Source organism: Pyxicephalus adspersus, chromosome 1, assembly GCF_032062135.1.
Source record: "Pyxicephalus adspersus chromosome 1, UCB_Pads_2.0, whole genome shotgun sequence".
NCBI classification, from domain to species: Eukaryota; Metazoa; Chordata; class Amphibia; order Anura; family Pyxicephalidae; genus Pyxicephalus; species Pyxicephalus adspersus.
Window position 1 is genome coordinate 85,817,660 of NC_092858.1, and position 24,327 is coordinate 85,841,986.

At 36.9% G+C, this 24,327-nt stretch overlaps 1 protein-coding gene across 1 annotated transcript; it reads right to left on the reverse strand.

Annotated features, from left to right (window-relative positions):
• Positions 1-8,442: 8,442 nt before the first annotated feature.
• LOC140334547 (N-acyl-aromatic-L-amino acid amidohydrolase (carboxylate-forming)-like) lies at positions 8,443-22,463 on the reverse strand. Its single transcript, XM_072416814.1, has 7 exons — positions 22,307-22,463; positions 17,776-18,034; positions 15,594-15,771; positions 14,608-14,707; positions 13,373-13,480; positions 10,577-10,686; positions 8,443-9,632 (listed from the first exon to the last, which is right to left on the reverse strand). The coding sequence occupies exons 2-7, from the start codon at positions 18,006-18,008 to the stop codon at positions 9,438-9,440; spliced, it is 924 nt and encodes a 307-aa protein (XP_072272915.1). The 5' UTR covers positions 18,009-18,034; positions 22,307-22,463; the 3' UTR covers positions 8,443-9,437.
• Positions 22,464-24,327: the final 1,864 nt, after the last annotated feature.

The following is a 24,327-nucleotide window of genomic DNA, read 5'->3' on the forward strand; positions in this document are numbered from 1 at the left end:
GCCAACAGGGGATGACAACGGAACAAGCTAAGTGGGGTTTTTTTTTATGTTTTAAGCGACCCCGAGTGCGACTCGGGATTACTGCTTTTTGCAGGCAAAATCCACCCCGAGTAACACTCTGGAATATCGCTAGGGGGTAAAAGCATGTGGCTTTGTTTTATAGAATATACAGGGGAGGATAAAAAAAAGCCTATTTACCTGTTTTCCCAGTCGATTGCCTTTATATTGTTTTTAGTATTATTTTAATGTGTGCATATAAACAAAGTGAATTTTCCATCAATCAAAGCTTTGTGCTGTGCTTTAGGGCAGATTCACACCTGCCTCTGCATTGTGCAATTCTGCATGGCTCCCCACGACTGGCACCTTGCAAGCTGCTCAAACACTCATATAGCAGCACTGGTTTTTAAAAAAACATTGTCCACACATGTGATAGCTGGCCGCAATAAGCGGTATTAGTACCGATCACTGTCACCCCTATTTATTTACTATGGGGCTGCTGCAGGGAGAGGCTACATGTAGAGTTACCCCAGGAGGCAGTGATTGCTGGTGGCAGGAAGTGGTACACCCAGCACAATCTTACCACCAGTGTGAATTTAGCGTTAGTGAATTCTCCTAGACGTCCATAAGCCCTGGTGTAGATATGAATAAATGAACACAATCTACATAACATGCATATGTATGCATTCCACCATACACAACATCTACTACTTACTTCTTATGGTATATTAAAGAAAAAGAAAAGGAAAGAGTAACTACTAATAGCTACCATCTCAAAATATTACAGGTTCTATCACACATTTATTGAAGCAGGCAGCTATAGCACTCAAATTAGTCATACAAGTGCTTTACAGATAATTTACATTTATCGGACATATTTAGAAAGGTCTCCTGAAAAAAGCATTCATCAAACTAGCTATTACAAGTAGGCAGCAGCATATCATATTTAACTTGGGGTTACTGCTGGGGAGGTTAACACCCAACTAAATGATGACCGGTTTCAGGTATTTTCATAAACCCTCAATACTATTGGCTCAGATTACAAAGCTAACACAGGAAGGTAAGGTTGGTTATTTAACCTCCCTAGCGGTTCATTTCTTTCCGGTTTTATATGTTTTAAAAGCGGTACATTGTTTTTCATGAAAATTTATTTTAATATATTTGTATGAGTATAATAAAGTTTGAAACAAAAAATCATTTAAAAACAATAAATTGAATAAATTCAAAAATCTATATATTTAACCCCCCTAGCGGTAATCCCGAATGTGACTCGGGTGGCTTTTACTTGCAAAAAGCGGTATTCCCGAGTAACACTAGGGGTACCTTTAGGAGCCCCCCTTACCTTTGCCCCACGCTCCAGCGGCGATCCGATGGTCCTGATGCAGGACTTCTAAATTGTGCATCACATCTCACTGCAGATGCCAGCAGCAATAGCAAATTCCGGGGGGTGACCACCCCCCGGAATTTGCTATTGCTGCTGGCATCTGCAGTGAGATGTGAAGCACAATGCAAAATTATTTCATTATTTTTTTTAAATTATTATTTATAATTATGTATTATATTATAATTTTAGATTATAATATAATAAATAAATATAATTATCATACCCGGGAGTTAATCCTAAGAATTACAAGCCCACAATATAAACAAAAATTTCTATGCAAAAAAAATAGGATCACTTTTTGGATCAAAAAACTGACAGAATTAGAACGCTAGGGGGGTAAAAATAGACAATAATGCCTCCTAGTGGTTGCTAGGTGAAACTACAGGTCTTTATGGGGTTTTTTTTATGGAACTGCAATTAATGTTTAATATCTTGCTAAACAATCTAACTCCCAATGTTTAAAGCAAGATTCTGTTTGGCATAGTTATATACAATAAAGAAAACATTTTCCAACTTGCTATTTCCCGTATGGGTATACTGTGTACCTTTGTCTCAAGGTAATTTATCTTACCCACAGATAGCAGTCAGTATGCATTGTTAGGTCATATTTTATTCAAAGGGAAATCTGTTAATTTTAGGAAAAAAAAGTTTTGTGTTGCTTACCGGCCTATTTCATTACCTTATCAATAAGAAGCTTATCTCCTGCCCTCCTTACATCAAAGAAACATTCTTCTTGGAGCATCAAATAATTGCAACACACTTCTGGTTGGTTTAGCTTTTCCATATATTAAGTTTAACTTGATTTTTTTTCCTAGTTTGGTAGATACAAAACAGATATTTGGATTTTTATTTTGCTTTAACGTTACTTTTCAAAAACTGAAATTTCAAATTGCAGGACATTGGGCAGGAAAATATGATCTGCATTGCCTTTCATTGGCTAACAATGTTTGATAACTTGAAGGGATTTGTTTCCACTGAATACCAATGCCTGGGAAAGATTTTTTTACTTAACACAAATGGTAAGGAGAAATGCAAATCTGACAGGTGCTTTAGCTTATTCCCACTAAAGACTGCAGAAATCTTTATAGCAATCGTCCAGCCCAATAACTGCATATCCTAAATTAAGTCAAAAATTGCTTATTAACATACAAACATTTTTCCAAAATCTGCATTTAGAATAATTTCTTTGTGTGGTGCAGCTAATTATATTGTTGCTATTATTTTGATGGAGCTATGGAGTGTTTAATGCTTTCAATTTAAGGCTTGTAGTTTTTTTTATAGCCAGGTAATATCATACTGCGTTGTATTATAGAATAAAGTGTCCGCTTTGGATTAAAATTGCGATAGACAAAATGCAGATGCTCTCGTGGTTTTGGAGCAAATGTTTATAATATCCACAGTGAGTTCCAACAGTTCTATAGTGTGGTGCATGCTGCTAAATTATATTTTGATGATAATAACTTTGCTGCGCTATGAACCATTTAATGTTTCTAAATGAAAACTTGTGTTTTTTATATTATGCCAAGTGTAAATACAGTAATAAGTTTTAATGGATTTCAGGAAATTATTATTACATAGATTAGTATATTCATTTTAATAAGTTTCTTTATTATGCGGGCTGTCAGCAGGCACTAAAACTATAACAAGTGAATACTCTTAAGCTTTGTGCATACATCAGATAATAGTGGCTGGAGATGAGCGTGCCCCAACATTCACCTACGATCATCATTCACTCTTCTCTCCATTGAACAGAACAGCAGTGTACAACATTTGATTGTTCATCTCACAAAGATCATGCAATCTGACAATGATCTGAATAAGATCACGAAGATTGTTTCAGGGTACAATCCTCTGATGTCCATAAGACCTATGTACAAGGCTTTAGGCAAAGTTGCGGCATTTTTGAGCAGTCTTGGAATGCCAAGGTCAAATATTCCATTCCAGAAAACAAGATAAAAACTATTGTGATCACAAAAAACTGTTTATTTTGTTCTCACTAAAATAAGGACCCACCTAAACTACCCAATGAATTTGTATTAAATAAGTCTGCCACTTAGCTATTGAACAATCTATACTAAGTCATCTATAATCACCTATATATAAAGTGCTCCTAACACATAATAGTAAAAATATTATTTTTATTTGCTAAAACTTCTCATGTAAACCTGGAGATAGGAAAGCCCAGCTGTCACAATAGCAGACCCACACTCCCTTTTAAAGTAGCTGCTTTAGCTTTACAAGGAGGGTCAGCATAGCCCCCCTAGGGTCAATCTAAGGCTGGCTGCATGTGAACAAACTAAATTGTGAGCGCCATATTGACAGTGAGGTAACAGTGTGAGGTCCTCTAGGTGGGTGGAGTGAAATGACTGAAAGAAAACATTTTCTTAAGTCAATTAGCTAGCTCGGCCACTTCCTCCTTGCCCTGTCCTTTTCTTGGCGTGTGTAATTTTGGTCTGTGTTAACCCAGGTAACTCCACCCCTCTTCTCACCTCCATACATATTCTTCTATATACCAGCCTAGAGCAGGGAATGCTAAAGGTTGTCATTTAAATCAGTGGTTGCCAACCTTTTCCATCCCGCGGACCACTAAAATTACCGACTCCCGACTGTGCATGCGCGGGGAGCCGGGGTTTCACTCAAAGGGGGAAAAACCTCCTCCAGAGTGATGTCATTATGACATACCCTTGCCCACTCTCCCATTGCAGATCTGAGCCTGCAATTGGACCAAAGACCAAGACCAAAGAAGATAGACTTTCATGGGAGAACCGGGGTGACCCAGCAAAGCTGGAAAAGATTTTTAAAAATAATTTTCTATTAGATAACAAATGTTTTCAATCTTAAAACTAGTCATTCAAGGTTTGCTGGATCACTCACGTCCTTATATGACTGTCTATCTACTCCAAGCCGGGAGAATAAAATTAAATTGGGCTCATTGCATCAGTATAGTCTTCACTGGTTCTATTCAAAGCAAAATCATTAGCACATAAAAATAGTTATTTTAGCATTATATATAAAATGCAATATCTCCAAACATCTGCTCATCTGCTGAATCTTCTGGACGTTGTAAAATGCAAATCTGAAAAGTTTAGAGCAGCCTGCCCCTTCCTCATGCCCCATGCCCTTTTAGTCATTGGGGCTGTAAGAAGCGGGAAGCTACAGGAAGTGACTAGCCATATCTCTGCTTTCTCAGAAAGCTATATAGGACCATATGCAGGTATCTCTTGTTCCTGCATTTCACTTAAGATGCCAATTTGGTTTTCCAATGTTCCACATCCATGTACTGAATGATTTACATTTTAATATTACACTGTTAATGATATTCTTGGCTTATCCTGTTGAAGTTAATTGAAGAACATAATTTAGAATTCAGAAAGTATTCATATTCAAATTTCATAAACTTGACATAACTATATATAGTGATTACTGGTTTTCTGAAACAGCATGTTGCATTTTTGTAAATGAATTTAAAGTATTGGCTGTAAGACAGGAAATTGTAATACCACAGGGGTCAATTCACTAAAGCATAACACATGCAGTGTTCTTAATACAATGCCTTATATACTTATTTTAATTATTTAAGATATTTTCAATTAAGTAAAAATGTTATCTTTGGTGGATCAGGTTCATCTACAATTTAATGTAATGTCTTTTTAATTATTTTATCAATTTTTGTATATAATTTAATTCACAAAGAATATGGCACATGCTAAAAATACTGCTCCTTTTTGCTGGGAATACTTGGTTATGTTGAATGTCTCAAGAGCCAGGGAGAAAATTGAGCCATTTGTAAATATAATCACAATTCAGGAGAAAAAAAGGATTTAAAGTTTTTTAAATAACTTTTGTGTTATTGTGTTAGACAAAAAATACCCACAACTGAATAATATGATTTTTTGTACTCACTGTAAAATGACATCAGACACAAGGGAGATCTTTGGATTATGCTCAAAGAGAAAACCCAAAGCAATACCACAAAGGGGTTGGGCACCATCTGTAAAACTTAGCAGCCCAAACTCTCTTCCATCCCCTTCGAATAGAAAAAGTGACCGCTTAACAAGTGCAGATTAAAACCAAGGAATAGGTAAAACAATTTTAGCCTTTAGTACCATCTCTGGGGGAAAGGGAATCTGATGGTGAAAACCACAGGAACATAATTGCCCATCAGCAGATCCTTTCCCTAGACCAGGGGTGTCAAACTCAAATACACAGAGGGCCAAAATTAAAAACTTAGACAAAGTCTTGGCCAACCAAATTTATTGGAAAAATTGAAGAAATGTTTCATTGTCACTAGGTGTAAACCCCTTTCATATGGAAACAAAGAGGGTTTGCTTCACATTCAATCTGGAACAAGCCTATAATAGAGAAAGAGGCATAGAGAATTTTTTTTTAATTTTATTTAAGAAAAAATCTTATGCCTCCTTCTCTATTTGTAGCCTTCTAAGTTAAATTTCAATGGTAACCTTTTTGCACAGGCGAACAATAATAATAACAATATTCTTCTATGAAAATCTAACCATTCAAGTTCAGGCCTTGGAGTAGCAAGAAAAAGTACAGCTGAGGGAGAGTGCTGGAAATGCCAGACGTGGCCAATGCGGAGCTAAAACTTATGGCTGCTTAAACTCCCTCTTCATTGAAATAGCGCCACTACTAAAATTCCTGCATTATTTGCATCTTTAAAACAGTCCAATGCGGGGCCACGCATAGGCAGAGAGCCCGCAGGTCTATAGACGTGAGTGATGCAAGTAATTGTAGTACGGGGCTATTTCAATGCAGCAGGCGGGCCAGCTGCAGTTCATATTTAGGATTCTTTTGGAGGCCAAAAAAATGAATATTGGAGGCCAGAGTTTGACACCCCTGCCCTAGGCTGTGTTTTGGGTTTGTACCCCTGTAGGTATCGGCATAACCTACTGGACAATATCTAAAAAGCACAGGGCCCGTTCACACCAGCAGAATTTCAAAATATTTATTATATATATGTGTTCTGGGTGTGATTTCAGTTCAAACCAATATCCTGTGTTAGTGTGTGCTGAAAAAAACCCTGTGCAGGGTATGCTTACACACTTTACCACATCACAATGCACACAGACCACATTGCAATGTGTGTGTAGTAACACATGCTCCGATGTGAACAAACTTTTAAAATGAATCAGTTTAGTGAATTGACTATGGTAAGCAAAACTATTTGAGATTCCTGTAATTTTTCCTATTAAGATTGTTAATAATATCAATGTAATGCCTTTTATTCAAATATACATATATACTCACATATTGTATTTTTTACATGCAGGTATTTTTTATATTCCATAGCAAGTCATTAGGGGTCAGTTAGTCCAGCATTTATGATCGTCTATACTTTGTATGTTCATTTTACCTGCATTTAAAATAGGTAATTACAAAATGTACTTGACAGCTCAGTATAATTTATACGATTCTGATTATCATTATCTGCAACTGCAAGCACCTCTCTGCTGGTACACCACAAGGCCAAGTGACCCCCAGTGAGCTTTACTATTCAGCTAACATACAACAAAGCAAAGCAACAATGTAGCCACTCAAAACCAAGCAATTTAAATCTACCAGTTTTCAAGATTCTTATGCTGTTACTGATACAAAAATCTTTCTTTAATTAGGATTACAATGGAAAGGAAAGAAGTTCTAATGGGAATATTTTATCATAGATATCATCGGAAAGCAATATGCTTCCCTAGTTGGGTAGGCATCCTTAGAGAGGTGGGCATCTCTTCTCACAACACAGAAATGCTTGAAGATGCATGTAATGTGTATCCCTATGAAACAATACAACACGTGAACATGTATTTTTGTTCTTCCATTCATTTCCTGAGGGCTCTTAGCAAAATTCATGCATAAAAATATGATAAAACATACATGATGAAGAGTTAGGTTATAAAATTATGGCACGCTGCTAGACATATTTTTTCGGTGAAACATGGACAGGCACACATTTACATGTATTTTTGTCATGACCTAAATTTAGACCCTTCTTGGACAAGGTGAAGGAAATTATGCAAAAATGTATAGACTTACCTATACCGGATGACCCAAGCTTCTTCCTTCTGCATCACAATGATACACCCCCAAAAGCCTACTATAAATCGGTTCATAAACACATGGTTATACAGCCAGGGCCTGTGTGCCCTCATTTTGGAGAAAGTCAACTCCATCGTCCATTGGACTGTGGTTTAGCAAGATCAATGAAATTATGTTCATGGGAGATCTCACTTCAGCAACACCTGGTTTTACTGGTTGCAATACCAAGACTCTGAATATAGGGACAATTTAACTCCGGTAACGTAGGGATTGTCTTATGTATCTAGGGCCTCCATCGCATTTTGGCTTGTTATACAAACCTTAGCAATCTCCACCTCCACTGTTCATACTTGCCATACGTTCTGTGTTCACACAAAATTAGGTTATACCTCCCCTTCCACCTACCTGCACCTACCCTTGCTTGTTCCTTCCTGTCTGTTCCCCCTAGCCTTTGTTTGGTGATAATTGATCTGCACTATTTTGATATTTGAAGTTACTGTATGTTATCTCCATACTGTTCCTCCCATATACTGTTAATGTTTGTAATATACCTGGGAAAATATATGTTAAAAAATGTAAAAAAACATACATGAACATTTTTCCCACCAAACTTCTGTACTCACTTATGAGTTTACAGATGCAGTGGTTGAAAAAACTAACAGCGGCCCCTGTGCAGAACTGATGTGTGGGCCTCCCTGCCATGTGCACTCATGCCTTGCCTCAATGCCCCACCTACACCAACCTTCATTTACAGCTATTTTCCTTGTTACTTTTTCTTTTTCCTTGTTATTTTCCTTTATTGTGTTACAATACACAACTTCCACAACTTGCATTTTGTATTACTAGGGTTAAAGAAATACAAGGCAACCTCCTCTCCTCCTGTGTCACTGTCTGTATCTGCCTGTCATTTGGGACCCCTATTTAATGTTCAGCCCTGCGTAATATGTTGGTGCTATATAAATCCTGTATAATAATAATATTATTAATATTAATAAAAGCCGACAACACAAAACAACATGTTAGTATTTATTGGTATTTATTCAAAGATATATTTTTAGATAAGAATATAGTCTGGAACTTTGCTAATGAACAGGAACTGTGAATTTTTTCTCCCATCATGGGCTAAAATAAGTGGAAGACTAGAGTGGGGGAGGAGGACCCCCAGGTCTATCCTAACAAAGGCATAGGCATTACATAACTACTTCCTTCCAACACCAACTATCCATAGGTGCTTGGACGTGTCATGTAACTAAATACAGTGCACTGCAAAGAATTGTGCTGTTAAATAAAATGTGAGTTTGTCATCTTATCATGCAAAGGCCACTTGTATTCGCCAAGTGGGACAAAGCTTTTCAGTCCTCCCCTGCAACGCACTACCAAACCATTTTTGGGGTAGAGTGAGTAAGGTTCCTCATCCTACTAAGTCCTTAATAGTCTCCGGGAAAGTAGCTGGTAAAATTTCTCTAACCCCAGCACAAAAGTAATAAAAGAATCCATTGTCCTATGTGTAATCCATTCTAGGGCATAATAACGAGAGATCACTCTCGTTAACATTCAGGGAACACACTGTCTTGGTCTAAAACATTTCAAAGGTAATAACAGTGCCAAAGTACAACCTTAAAGTTCCTCTATTGACAGAGTTGGATGTACCTCTGTAAGTGGTGCATTAATCCTAGGATTGAAATAAAATGTGATAAGATTTGAGGGGTCTAAGTGTTTCATTTACATTTTGCCTACTAGAACATGCACTGTGCATGCTACACTTAAGCTAGGTCTCTAGTGAAAACCGTCTCAGTGTGCTTAAGTCCGTTCTAAGACAATATTTACATATTAGATATGTCACATTTCATTTTTTATGAAGTAGTAAACGCTGTAAGATCTCTAGGCTTGAATCTTCTCATTCAGAAAGAAAAAAAAAAGAATATTTGTTTATTTCATTAATTTTGGTGCTTAAGCTCAGGCACATAAGGATCAATGGCAGTCAATATCAGGTCCCAAGACAATCAGCTTACTGTTCTACTTTCAAAGCAGGCACTTTCCAGTTGACTTTTTCAGTTAATATAAAAGCCACTTTTTTCTCATAATATGCTGCCTCATTAATAAATGTGGGGTACAAGATTTTCTCTCCTTCATAGAGCACATCTTTTCCACTTAACGTCTTGAAGATAGGATCTCCGGGCTTCAAAGGAATATAGTCTTTGTCCTAAATTTAAAAAAAGTAGCAGTTACCAACAATGCAACTGATAAACACCAGACAGACCAAGGCATATTCATCTGAATTAGTTGGCCCTTTTTCTAACATTCATTCTGTAGAATTGCATTAGTTCTATTATGAACCAGTGATAGTATATATAGTATTTAGTTTGAAATTTATTTTACATTGTTTATAGCTGTAGGAAAGCATAACAAGTCTTCAACATGAGAGGAATGCCAGTTACATATAGGATCAAGGATTAGCTATTACCAAATCATAAATGCAACAAAACTGATTAGTACTGCTAGCTGTAACAGTCACCCAATTATTAATAAAGGGAATAAAACCTTGACCTAGATTTATTAATAAAGAATTGGAAACCTGAATGTGAGGTGCTGAATACAAGTCAAATGTGCTGTGCATATAACTACTGTAAATTAATTCGACAGGGTTATTTAGGTAAGGTTAAGGTCTGAAGTCTGTATTATAATTACCTGTGTCCTGTCAAACTAAAAGGTTACTGAATAAAAAAGGTCAACATGACAACCAGATAATCAGCATTTTCAGAACAGATTGATAGCCTCATTTTTCCTTCATGAAAAGTTCATATTTAAGGGAAACTATAATGTACTTTTAAACAATGTAAACCAAGAAAATGGTGCCCAAGAAAGAGCAAGACGAAATTGCTAAAGCCTTGCGCCACTATATATAGAAATAGTGATACTATGAGCTTCTAAATACATTGTACATCAGTTTCAGAGTGTCTTCCCACATTGTGTCTTTCTTCAAACATATGAACATCAACCAGGCAAAAATCAGCTTCATAACTTATTTTCAGGAAATAAATACCTTAATGACAATTGTTTTTCAATAAAAATATAGTGCTGGAAGAAGGATGTATATGGAAGAAAATTCTACTTAATTCAGCTAGTTTAGAGAATATGTAAGCCCACCTGCAGCTCAGGATGGATAACTGCTGAAATTTCACCCGCAGAGTCTCGAGGAAAATCCACTCTAGATACAAACCTGTAAATATCTGTTTCAAAACTTGGAAACTCTTTACCTGCAAAAAAAAAAAAAAAAATCTTTTTTCATTATTGAAGTAGTTAGATCAAGCTGATCGATGCCACTTTACTGTCAATGTTACTCATTAACATACATATATTCTAAAATTTCCAAAAGAGCAATCTGTGATCTTCCATTTCACATGAAATGAAAACGCATGGTTCAGTAAGCTCTGATGATCAGAGCAAAGCTTATTTGTATGAGAAATATAGCTTTTACCATCTGGTGCAGAAGACTTGCCAAATCATTAGATCCAAACAGTACAGTAAACCCTTTCTTTATCATTTAGGACATGCAGAATTACATGGTAAGTGCAGTTAGCCTTTGGGTGCATCATTAGCACTCTTGTCTATAGTAGTTGATTGCACATTTTAAAAGCAATCTAGACATAAGGCACCCCATTTAACACCAGTTTTTACTACAAAGTACAGTTAGTTGTAAACTGCACTGCAAATACTGGTAAATACTTTACTGTAAAATGTTCAGAGGTTGCTTTCATCCACACTGCTGATATAGGATGAAGAATGGTTTGGATAGCAGAATTGGACAGTAATAGTCTAACATGGCCTGGACATTATATCATGCCACAAAGTGCAGTATAAACATATCTTGTATTCTGAGAAAAATGATTCTATTATATTTTCTTCAGGATTCCATATTGGTAAACTGTGATATCTAATTAGAATATGAAATAAAGATAAGGGGACAGTATATCTCACCTATGAAAAAGGGTTAATTGCACTTAGTTTAGCAAGTCTCAAGCTACACTTATTCATGGTCTGTTACCCATGGTTCTCCATAGCTGTGTTTTAGAATGGCAATCATCCATACTTAATCATCCTTACTTTTATATTCATATCTCCCAAGGTAATACTGACAGCATGTCCAAAATGTATTTCATGCAATTTTACAGCTGTTCATAAAATTCTTGATTTTCTCTTTCATCACTGTCATTTATTAGTGAAAAGCACTATGATATATTACCGTGGCTTCTTTATGGTCACACTGTAATCAGTGCGTTGGAAGTATCTCTATCAAAAATTTTCTATAGCAGAAAAGCTTTGGCCTGACAATTCTGGACCCTTTCTAAACATCATATAATACAGAGAAGCATGTATTTTTGAATGTATGTTCAATTTCTAAAGTAGATAATAAAATTTATTAAACATAGAAAGTGGTGTTGTGTCTAATTATAAAGTGAATCTGACATTCCTTGAAACATTACCTGATGGAGAATCTTCCAGGTCTATGTGATTCAATTGCAGTAATTGATTCTCCACCAGGGAATGTTTTAGGGAATGTCAGATTCACTTCTTTATAAATAGACTCCATAGCATGCCTGTTGCACTGTTATTACTATTTTACATGAGAAAAAACAAAACCTTTTTGAAGCACTTTTAGCAAAATTTAGCAGTATTTTACACAATACAATATTTGTGAATAATTTAAAATAACAAACATTTAATCCTTTATATTTAATGTATATTTATTTACATTATTAAAATCTCTACAGCTGAATGAGCATAATGTAAAATTAATTAGAAAAATGCAGGTGAAATGTAATTTTGTGTAGGGAAAAATTGCACAGATTGATGATGAATTTGCATCTCTGAACCACAGGGTTGATGATAGATTACTGAGTTTACGTTCAATAAAACATGCTAACTTTACTTGTAAATTTATTAAGTATGTATTTGTGATTTGGTCCTAATAAAGGACCTTTATACAATTGCATGTATTGTGGTTATTTACATCTAACCATACTTCTTAATAAAAAGTATTACTTTAGGGAATCCCCTAAGCATGTTATTTAAATGATTTTTGTATTTTTAATATTGCCTTTAAAACCACATGAAAAGACCCTTTAGCCATTAAAAGGCAATTTTAAAATTTCTGTTGGGAATTTGTACAAGTCCCAAATGTTAGTGCCCAGCTCCTTTCTTTGTTTACAGTAGTTTGCATATAAGCCATACAAAAAAATAATAATATATTTCCCCATGCATTCTGCAAAGATTTCTGCATTCCCAAGCAATGCAGTTTCTGGGGGAATTTAAGCAAAACGGTGTTCACGGTTTATGCTCATTGTTAGTCTCTGGGGTACAAAGTCTCAATGGTGGAAGGGAAGACCTGATAGGGAAAGGGCGGTGTAAAGAGCCAGGGTATAGGTATGAAGGTACGAAGCAAATGCCATATGTGGGGCAGAAGGTGGAGTGTCCCCCGGCTCAACATTAAGTGGGTGAATGTAGTTTTTTTTTTTTTTGTAGCAAAATGTTCTTGGATGATTCCAAAAAAAGAACTTGCACTTTATCTTTTTATGACAAAAGTAACAAGTTCACTTGAGAGCAGGGAGGAAAAAGTGCATATATTTATTTTAATGTGTAAGTTATTGATTCGACTCTTACAGAACATTGAAGACCCTTCCTTCATCCCAAAAAATAAGAGCAACTAGCTCCCACTGCTGTATTACTGGGGTGCAGGAAAGCCTCCATACCCAGAAGAATTGTTTTTTTCTTCAGCACAAGGAGATGGGAGGTAAGTATTTACCCCCTACCAACTCTGCTCTAAAGTTTTCCTGATACTTTTCACTGGATAGGCAGATTGTAGGTTTGCTTAAGGTGGGCTTTAATTGTTGTAGGTATAAATATTTAGAACACAAATATATGTTTGATTAGGGGGTGACTTACCTTCATTGAAAAGATTGATGAAGTCCAAGGCTTGGTTTATAAGCTCTCTCATTCTAAAAAGCATGTCTGATCTGTTCACTCCTTGAGGCTGTGGCCCGAGTTCTAAACCTTGAAAGAGATTGCATTTAAACATTTGTTTGCTTTATATACTGATGTTAATTTGGAATGTTGGAAAATAAAAACGAGGGATTTCCAGTATAAAAAATCAGTAACTGCTTTTGACACCCATATAGAAACACAGATCAACCCCTTTTCCATACACTCTACAATTGTTGTTTAGGATTTCAGGTAAGCAAATTTCCAAAGTAAGTCTGCTACTGTAAGTAACTTGTGACCACAGTCTAACAAGCAATGTAAACAACACAAGTAGCCTATGGCCACACCACCCTGAATGTGCCCTATCCCATCCAAACTCAGAAGTTTAACATGGTGGAGCTGGTAAGTACTTGGATAAGAGACAACTCAAGTTCATATGTACAGCTCTTCTATTTGTGTTATTACGGAAAGGATTGTGAAACTGATTTTACACTTTTACAAGCCAGTAAATTATTAATGAAAATCTAAATGCAAGCCATACTCAAGATTTAAATTTAACAACATGCCACAAAGGACAATATTGGAGGGATTCAATATAAAAAAAAAAAAAAAATACTTTTCAAATCATTCCTGAATCCCAATCTGATGTAGGTAACATGCAGCCTGTGAGCCATGTCTACTATAAAAAACAGTTGTGGTTGTCAGTAGAGGTAACAGAAACACACACTGACCCGGACAGGTGCAAACTGTAGGGAGGACGGCTGTGTTTTGGGTAACTAGTTTAGGGAGTTAAGCTACATACACACGTCCAATGGTTATCGGCTCAGGGCCAATATCGGACGAGAATCTGGCGTGTGTACAGCACCCATCTTCCGAGTGACCGTCCTGGCAGATCCACGGACGATGGATGAATGGTCCTAATGCAAGGGAAAGGGTAGAGTGCGCAGCAGGGTGCCACTCCGTCGTTCTCCCCCTCCCTTCTCCATAGAGCAGAACGCTGCTGTATGTATAGCACTCGTTCATGCATCGTGCAGTCCTTAGTCGTTGGAAAGGATCGTGAAAGATCCTTTCCAACAACAGTAATTGCGTTACATACATGTGTATGCAGCTTAAAGCATACATTTTTAGAAAATTATTCTCATCAACAAAAGTAGGGCTGATTTCTAAATGGATGTAAAATGTATTGGAAGATGGCTTACACAGTGCATGCTTTGTAATATTTTGCAGGTATGCATTATCCTTCTCTGGTATGTCGATGAGGAAGTTGTAGCATGGCATAGATTGATCCCCACTGCTGCTCTAAAACAGACAATTTAACACATTTTGTATTCATTAAATGTTCAGTATTACATAAGTGTTTTATAAATGCAACTAGCTGCACAAGAGATAGGCTGTGCCATAACGTTGGAGCAAAAATAAAATTCAATTTAATGATTTTTCATTGAGGGCATGTTGTTAATCCAATCAAATCTATTCGTAATTTTAACAGTGGGTATTATTTATCATTGTGCCTCAGATGAAAATTGACTATTTTACTTTTTAGCAACAAATTAGATTTAAACTGGGATTGTCTAGTAACAGATGTAGAACAAACAGTTGAATGTAATGGATGTCTTATATGTTATAATGAGGAAAGAGAAAAGGCAACAATGGCAGACATTTAGGCAATCTATAGTATGCATAGACATTGATCTCTTGTCAATTCAATTGTATACATTTGCAAATCATTATGGGAACTGCACACCATGTAAAGCTGTTTGTCACTATGAGAAATGCAATATAGTACAAAATGACATATATTTAGGTCATGTTTATACGGGATCAACCCAAAATCACCTTCAGGTTTTTGCACAAGGAATGCCCAAGCTTTTTAAAATGAATCTGTAAGTTTCTAATGAGAATGCACCAAATAATAGAGCAAAACGGTAATACACAGATGATCAGATATAAAAGCTGGATCATTTGTACTGTTCTGAATATTCAGATGTGTCAGTGTATGTGCAGCCATACAGCTGCACCTGTTTTTTAAATGAATCCCAATGTCAGACACACAATGCTTGTAATGTATGCTCCTCTTTTTTTATGTTACCAATTGGAACTGAGATGCTGGTAATACAATAGAACCACTGTCATTTCCCCTGCTGTACTTTTATATCTTAGGAAACTTTACCATGCTTTTGCTCACCTGTAAATAGTTTGCTAAATGCAGAGAGAAGAGATCATCCTTTGAGCAGCGGAGCAATGTGGCTCCCATGTTTGAAGTGGTATTGTGTAGATCAAAAGCAAAATCAAAAGGTCTGTATTGCCTATTAATTTCTTGTGCCCTTCGGATTTCATATGGATCACCTTCAGACCCTGGACAGCTATAACAAGAATAAACCAAATGGTAATTGGGTAAAGGCAAACATGTGGCAATGGTTTAAATCAGTACTGTATATGCTTTGGCATTGTTTTGGGTTAAATTTCCCCCAGAGCAGTCACCATTTTTCAGGGCAAAAGGTTGAAGTCCCTGGAATCCACCCAGCTGGAGAATAAAACTGATCTTTCACATTTTTTGGTAAATGTTGACATTATTTTCTATTGTATTTAACAGTGAGGGTTTGGATAGCATTGTAAAGCCTAGTCATTCAAGAATTGACACTGGAAACGATTGTAATAGTAGAGATGAACAAGTGCTATACTGATAAGGCTGTTATGTTCTATGGAAAGGTGGAAGCAAGGGTGAGATGTGCCTGCCCAGTCAGATAAATCACTAAACTATGTCAGCGGACAACTGTACAGACACAGGCTCATATAGCATTATACAGCATCTGTAGAGAGCTTAACACATAGCTAGGAAAACTATGTAACACCTTTTTTCTTTTTTTCCTATCTGGAAAAAAATATTGACAAAGTTAGTTTATTGTCCAAAATGCCAAAATGGGAATTTGCACTGGTAAGACAGGACCAGAGTTTACCTCTTTATAAAGTGTACGCCTGAGAAGATCAACAGCTATTTTCTGTACTTGCAGCTGCTTAAATGGATAAAGTATATATATATATATATATATATATATATATATATATATAATCATCGCATAGATGTTCTTTTGTTTTGCACCCCTTTTAACACTTTAAGAATAAACATAAAGGTATATTTTAATATTTATTCATGAGTATGTGCCATCCCGTTTACAATTCCCTGTTAACAAAGCCTCCCGGGATACCTACATCACGCATCCTGGGAGGATCTTGGGTGCTCCTTTTCGTGAAAAGAGAAAAATTTGCCTAACTCACGCATGCACAGTGAGATCCGCAAGTTTTTTTTCCAACCTACGTCACCCGATCTTGGGTCTGCATCGGGTGGTGTAGAAAGAAGAGGCGAAAATGGCGCCGCTTGGCGAGCCGGTTTGGAGATTAATACAGAGACGACACAGGACCCAATGGAAGATACCTCCGGACCGAGCAAATGCGCAGCGGGATTAAAGGTAGGTGTATTTTTTTTTTTTTTTAGGCACTTTTGAGTTTAGTTCCTCTTTAATTGGAAAAAGGATGCAAGCTGGTATCATGAGATATCCCATATGTAGAGTACCTTTGAGAGATGGAGCCCTTGTGACAGAGCTGTAATCTATTAATTTGGACCAACAAAGTATTTGACCATTTAGCTTTGCTACAGAAGTGGTCCCTGGCCAAGTCTCCATATATGACTTTCAAGACAAACACAGATGCCAAGCGCTTGTTATTCAGTTGTGGGCTTGTTTCTTTATTTTAATATTACTTTTACACAGCATTTATATAGGGCCATCATATTACGTAGCGCTGTACAAATTATCCTTACTGCATGTTTTTGAGATGCAAGAGGAAACCCACACAAATAGGGGAGAACCTGCAAACTCCATGCTGATCCTGCAAACTCCAGTGTCCTGGCCGAGATTCAAACCTGGGACCTAGCACTGCTACCTCTGAGCCGCCGCGCTGTCCCTAAGATGGGACATACTGCAGAATGATCGCAACTGACTGTTACACATTACACAAAAAATGTGCTCACAGAACAAGTGAGAACATGTACTCAGTACATGACCACTCAGGAAAAGTTACAGATTTTGCACATAATAAAATACACACATTTATACAATACAAAACAGTTATAGTCTCTGTCAGGTTTCTGTTGGGGGTCCGTGTCTTTGTTTGAGGTTTCCCCAAAAATACCAATTCCACTCATATTTTATCTCTTCCAAAATGTTCCTATCGTTAAAAATATGAACACTAATTCAGGTTGGATAGTGTTTTGAGGAACCGATCACAGCCATGATAAAGGTCAGTAAGAGTACATCTGAAACATTTAGTAAATAGTAGGCAATTCTCACAAAAAACGTGTCATAAAATACCTTAATACTTCATGTGAGAAGCTGCGGTTGAGGTCTTGGTCCAGATATCGAACACATTTCTCAACAGCTAGTGGATTGGCTATGCAGGACTCTGCTGTAAATGTCGGTCTCTGAATCTCTGAAGGGTCCTTCAGCCAGTGTTTAGCAAGTGTGACTCCAGACATCTCATTTCCATGAGTACCTCCAAAAACAACCACCCGTGAAATTGGTGCACACTGGACAAATGAGCTCATGATTTCCTTACTGAGAAACTGAAATTCTGAAAAGACAAAATGGCACGTCCATGGAACATCAACTATCACTTCTGCTTATATACACCAAATATTTTTTACACTGATGATTCATGACATGATGATACCTGATAATAGTAGCAAAAAACATGAAACTATATTACATATACTGTAAAGGCAAGATACCTGATAAATGTATATAAAAAGGACTCAACTGGATTCTAGTCATTCATTTTAAAGATTTATTTAAGTTTTGTTGGATCTTGTGATTTTTATACCTATGCCAGAAAGCACAACCAGCTAGAAACATTTCTTTTAGGTTAAGTTTTCTGCTTGTCTGATCACTGGACAAAATATAAGAGCTCACCCAGAAAATAGTAATCTTACCAGCTCTACAGTATGAGTGAGGAGCAAGAATCACTAGACTTGCTGGATAGAAGAAGAAATTATTATAGAAGAAGATATTATTTGTATATTTCCTTTGTATTTTGCATTTGCCTGGAGCGTAATGCAAATATGAAAAACAGCATGTGAATGTCACCCATAAAACATCTCTATTTGTTTGTGGGGGAAAAATTGTTGTCCCAGGTTTTCTTTGTATTCATTCAACTATTTTACCTATGAGCTAAAAAATTACAATTGTGGGTTTAGTTAAACTAAATCCCATTTGTCTGGGTACTACTGCTTCCCCTTTTATATGTAAATAGTTACCAGTGAAAAAAAATGACAAATAAGGAAATGGCTGCTTGGAACTTATAAATTTTCTAACATGTAATCAGTATCAGTAGCTACCCTACAAATCTATGTACCTATTCTTTTTGCTGAAGGAAAATATAAGGGCATTAAAAAGGTTTTTAATGTGTTGGCCTTTCCTTGCTTATATACTGTGTGCTGTATTGTATTTACATTTGATTTGATGTGCTGGAGAGATTCTTGTGCCATGAGAGATTCTTCATTTTGAACAGCGAGAAAAGACATTGCTCCGCTTTCTGGAACAAGAGCATGACTATTCTTTAACTTGTAAAATGTTTGGTAACCATTACCATGCTGATGGATAAGTATTTGTCTGATTGGCTAGAGCAGGGGTTGGCAAACTTTTTGGACTACTAGGCCATTTCAGGAGGTCAAGAAGGCACACTAGGCCAGAAGAAACAAGGTGTCCAAGGAAAGGTTTTTTATTTAAAAATACAGTACAATCAATGGGAAACATGATGTTGCATGTTCTTAGAGACAGATACAATATCAGGTTCTAATAATGAGGAGGTCAGCAACAGAATGTCAGTAAGGTGATTGTCAGTGAGCTGAGAGCGCAGCTTGTTCTTACAAAACTTCATCTTGGAGAACAGCTGCTCGCACGAATAGGTGCGGCCAAACATTGCGATCACACGCTTGGCACAGGCTAACAACATTGGAATCTAAGCATGTGGCAGCATTGACGGTAGTCAATGAAAGTCAAAGTCAATGAAAGTCTCTGTATGTGTGCGCGTGCTTGGCATCGAAATCCCCCTTGGGATTCAACCGCCTAAAAGTGCTGTTGGTGTCGTTGCACACTAAACACAGGGCTTCATTGCTGCGTTGGACGAAGAATAATTCGTCAGACATGATGTTCGAGGTCAACCTTCCTGAGACTGGTAGCTCCGCGTTGCTTCTGTTCTTTAGGCATAGTAATTGGGGTTACTGTGCAGGAACTCAATGATATTGATATCGCAGGAACTCACAATAACGCAACAATTTAATGATGGCCAGATCCAACAACAAATAACTAGGAGTGGGTTAGGCCAGACTGGAATACTGGCTAGGCCGGAGTTTGCCTACCTCTGGGCTAGAGCATCTTTCTTTTTTAGAATCATCTTCACTCTAGCCCATTATTTAATAATAATTCATGAGTTTTAAATGTTAGAAAAAACTTCTAGAATCCTTGAAAATGCTTTACTGCCTGGTCATTGTAATTAATGTACGCACATCAATAAACTGCTTTGATTTAGAATATAGTTGCATTTTACAAGTCCTGTTTTGGAACCCCAAATTCAAGGTTAAACCACCCAAAACCTTTTAATGGAGCCTGAGGTGTTTTTAAAGCTGTTTACTCCATGCTTATCATTCTCGGTCTTTCCTATATTCATTGGACTTCAAAAAAATAACTTATAAGTAATTCTCAGGCTAAGGCTATGTACACATGTGCAATGGTTCTCTTCCGATAATCGTCTCAGGGCCGATATTGGATGAGAATCTTGGCGTGTGTGCGGTGCTCGCCATCCAAATGACCGTCCTGCCAGATCCATGGACGATGAACGATCGTAATGAAAGTGAAGGAGAGAGTGCAGCGGGGTGCCGCTCCGTCATTCTCCCCCTCTCCATAGAGTAGAACTGTGCTGTATAAACAGTGCTCATTCATGCATCGTGCAGTCGTTTGTCATTGGAAAGGATTGTGAAGGATCCTTTCCAATGACAAATATTGCACATGTGTACTTAGCCTTAAAAGCATTGCAGCACACTCAGTGACTGATTAAAGGTATGTGAACCCTAACAATGGTTACTAGTGGTCTATTAAAAAATAGAGCTGATTAAAAAAGCTGATGTGTGTTTCGATAAGTGCAAACAAATACCTGTTGATCCTACCAGAAATCCTGTAAGCTTGATAACTTTTAGTGCTCTGTCTGTTCGGCACTCTTATTGGTTACATTACAGTTGATTTACTAAAGAAGTTTAGGCTGTTCCCTAAGCAAAGTGAATTATCACACAGGGGAATCTTCATAATGAATTTAGTGAATGAGGTGAAACTGTACTAACTTAAGCCATGCAATTATGTGTAAGCAAAAAATCTGTTCCTTTTTTTCTTCTTTGAATTTCCTACCATGCAATTGGGCATTATTTGCAAATTGAATTTTTTACTATATTCACTAAATTATGTGAATTGTGCCATGCAGGTTATCAATTCACTTTGGTAAGACTTAGTCTACACAGATGTTTTCCCCAGCGTTTAACCTGAGGCTTTAAAAGCCCATATTTGACACTCCAATGTGCTTATCTACACCAGGACGTTTCCTTGAGGCATGTTTATGAACACTATTTATGACGTTGCTTGCAGCGTTTTAAAAATTAAAATGAGGGGTTAATGCTGAAAAATGCCCAAAAACACAAGAAAAAGCTTCCATTGATTTCAGTGGGGCATTTTCCCGCGTTCATAAGCATTTGAAATGTAAACATGTTAAAAACGCAGGAAAACACTGCATTGACGTTCTCCAGCATTTTAAAATGCTAATGAAAGTGCATAAAAACTTATTTAAATGTAGTAGGAACGTTTACATGCGTTTTTAAAAACGTCCGTGTAGACCCAGCCTTAATACCTTTAATTAACCCAAATGTTCCTAAATATCTTTTAGAACTATTGAATCCCTCTATTTTTAGGAGGAGAGGGTTCTGTCAATGGAGACGGCCATAATGCACTTTTAATAAAGTATGGTCAGTTTTGTCACCCTGATAAATAATAACTTATACCACTACCTTATCTAAGCTGCAGTATTTTAAATTGTTGCTCTTTGGTCTAGGAATGCATTAAAGCACAAACACAGGTACAAAAAAAATACACTTCCCAACAATAATGCAAAAAATAAAAGCAGCTTTCACTGCAGTACTCGTCCTGTCTAGAGCTGGTCTGCTTATGGGGTATAATGATGCCCCCCAAATTTGCACTGTAATCTGTGTGACTCCACCTTCTTTTTGTCCAGTCCAGGGTATCATTATGAATGTGCAATTACACCAGACTGGTTTAACAAGATGACCACCAAGAGTTCATAGGACAAAGGTTTATGTACAGAATTTCTTTTAAAAATAAAGGTGGTAGATATTGGGGAAGAGAGAGGGTCTTGAGCTTGAAATTTATAAAAACAAACAAGCAATGGTATTTCCCATACTGTGTGAAATGTGTGTTTCAGTATAAATACCAGCCTCTGCAGCACTGAACAGGAATGTGTGCACAGAAGCATCTATGCATACCTAACACACATTACCTTATGCTTACAGCCTGCATTTATTTCTATCCATGTTTAAACTACCTATATGTAATTTTCTTTAGAAGTTGTGTTTACTGATTTTTATCATAGAAAACCTGTGAAACAAAACATAAATCAATGTAATATTTATGCCAGGGGACAAATGTAAATTATTTTAAACACAGCAATGCAACCTTTGAACCAGTGTGTGCTACATTACAGGCAGTTTCACATGCAGTCACAAATGCTTCTACAATACTGCACAGGCAAAATATTTTAATGCAATCATACAGATGATTTTGCACTTACCTAATACTTTCCAAGCTCTCACAAAGATTATATTTCAGCCAGCATTCTTTCGGCTTTTAAGTGGTAATGGGTTGTTCTGTATGTATGAAGCAACAAAACTGGTTAGCTCAAGAAATCAGCTTCCTGCTTTAACCGTCCTTATCCCGCCCCTTTAAACCTTGGCCACATTTAGTGTAAGCTGAAACATGCTGAATCAGTGCTGCAGTTTGTATAATGCACATGCTTACTGAAAGCAGAGTAATGGGCTCTTCTGAGTGCAGCCAGCTTCCATTAGGCTGTTCAATAACTCTAGACCAATCGGCTATAGCGTTATAGTTAATTCACCTTCCTGTTAGTCTTATTAACGACAAGTTGTTTTTTACTTTTTAAAAAGGAACTTCCGCATTTATGTTTAATTTTATATGCACTATAATCTATATGACTCCAATACGTAGCACATCTCTATGCTCACACCATTAAAAGACAGTAGATTGGTATTGTGTTTCGTGACCTTGCGGTTGTAAAAAAGCAACACAAGCTGGTACTTTCAAAAGCCAAACCAGTGCCCGTGTTCTTACCCACCTCCAGTAACTCTATCAGTCCCCACAGTATGTCGCAGGGGTGGGGGTAGGTTTACAGTCAAAATTCCCATTTATTAAAACAGAGTGCAGTACAGGTTGCTGCAATATGTAATGTGAACAGTTGTATAGCCAACTAGAGTTCGGAAACATAAAGGTCCATATTTCAAACTACTGCAATAGACCTGGTGTTTATTTAGCTCAAAAACAAGTATCCTAGCAGCTTTTTTTTTCACTTTGTAACTGGAGTTGCACTTTAAAAAGTGGTGTTGCATGGAATTATTTGTACAACGTATAAGATCCATTATTTAACACATATGGAACTTATCCACATCTACAGTGATAGTAGTATGTTTATAGCAAATGTTGAATCTGGAAAATGAGCATTCAATATGATGCTCATCCCTGATACAGGGCATTAGGTGTGTTCTAATAAGCCAACAATCTTCAGAGCAATGGGAAGGATAACTATTTACCTGTACATATGTTTGAAGAGCTTTGCCTACTGATCATTGATGTGTTTGGGAGGTGGCTGGAATTTAATAAGCTAAAAATTATTAATAATTATATTTATGTATTCCTTGAAACAAGATAATATGGTGACTATAAATTGCCCTGTGTCACAGTTTAGATCAGAATTTCTCAACCAGGGTTGCATGGAAGCCCAGGATTCCACCAGAGGTTTTTAGGGGTTCCTTAAACCATGAGGAATTGGGACCATTCGGGACAAAAACCAGGAATCTGTAGCTTCCTAATAACCAATGTACAATAAGCCATCTAAACAATTATAGTTGGGGGTCGCCCTACCCCCACATCTTAAAAAAAAAAAAAAAAAATTGAGAATGAATGTTTTTAACATCATTGTTGCTGGACATCCTGGTTGGTAATGTAAATATGTAAGAAACCCAAGAAATTAATAAACACCCATTGGTCTGAATATGTTTGTGGTGTACATGTGCAAGCCTTGGAGGAAAGATATTGACAGAATAAGACCACAAAGACCACACAGCCAAGAGCTTGGCAAACTGGGTACAGACAAGTATGACTGGGCAAAGTACACTAAAATGTGTAGCCACACTAAACACTGCTGTGTTACCGTGCTACCCATATCTGTACTGTAAGCTATTTATAAAGCAGCAGTGACATACACTGCAAGTACATTAAGTTCAAGTTTCAGGAAAGGATAATCCACAGTAAATGTCATTCACGGTTCTGTAAATATGTACCTTCGATGACTCCAGTAAAACTTCCACAGCTGGTACAATATAATATAGACATGTCATCAAATCTTCATGTTATTAACTGTCGAGTCAAGCTGACAGACTTGGCTACCATGCTTACCACTCCATAATACATGTTAAAGATCACAAACATTAAATATTATCACATTTTATAATGGTAACATTTGAGCTTGTTTGCAATGCATTGTCATTTCCGACAGGAGAAATAAAGTAAGACCAGCCC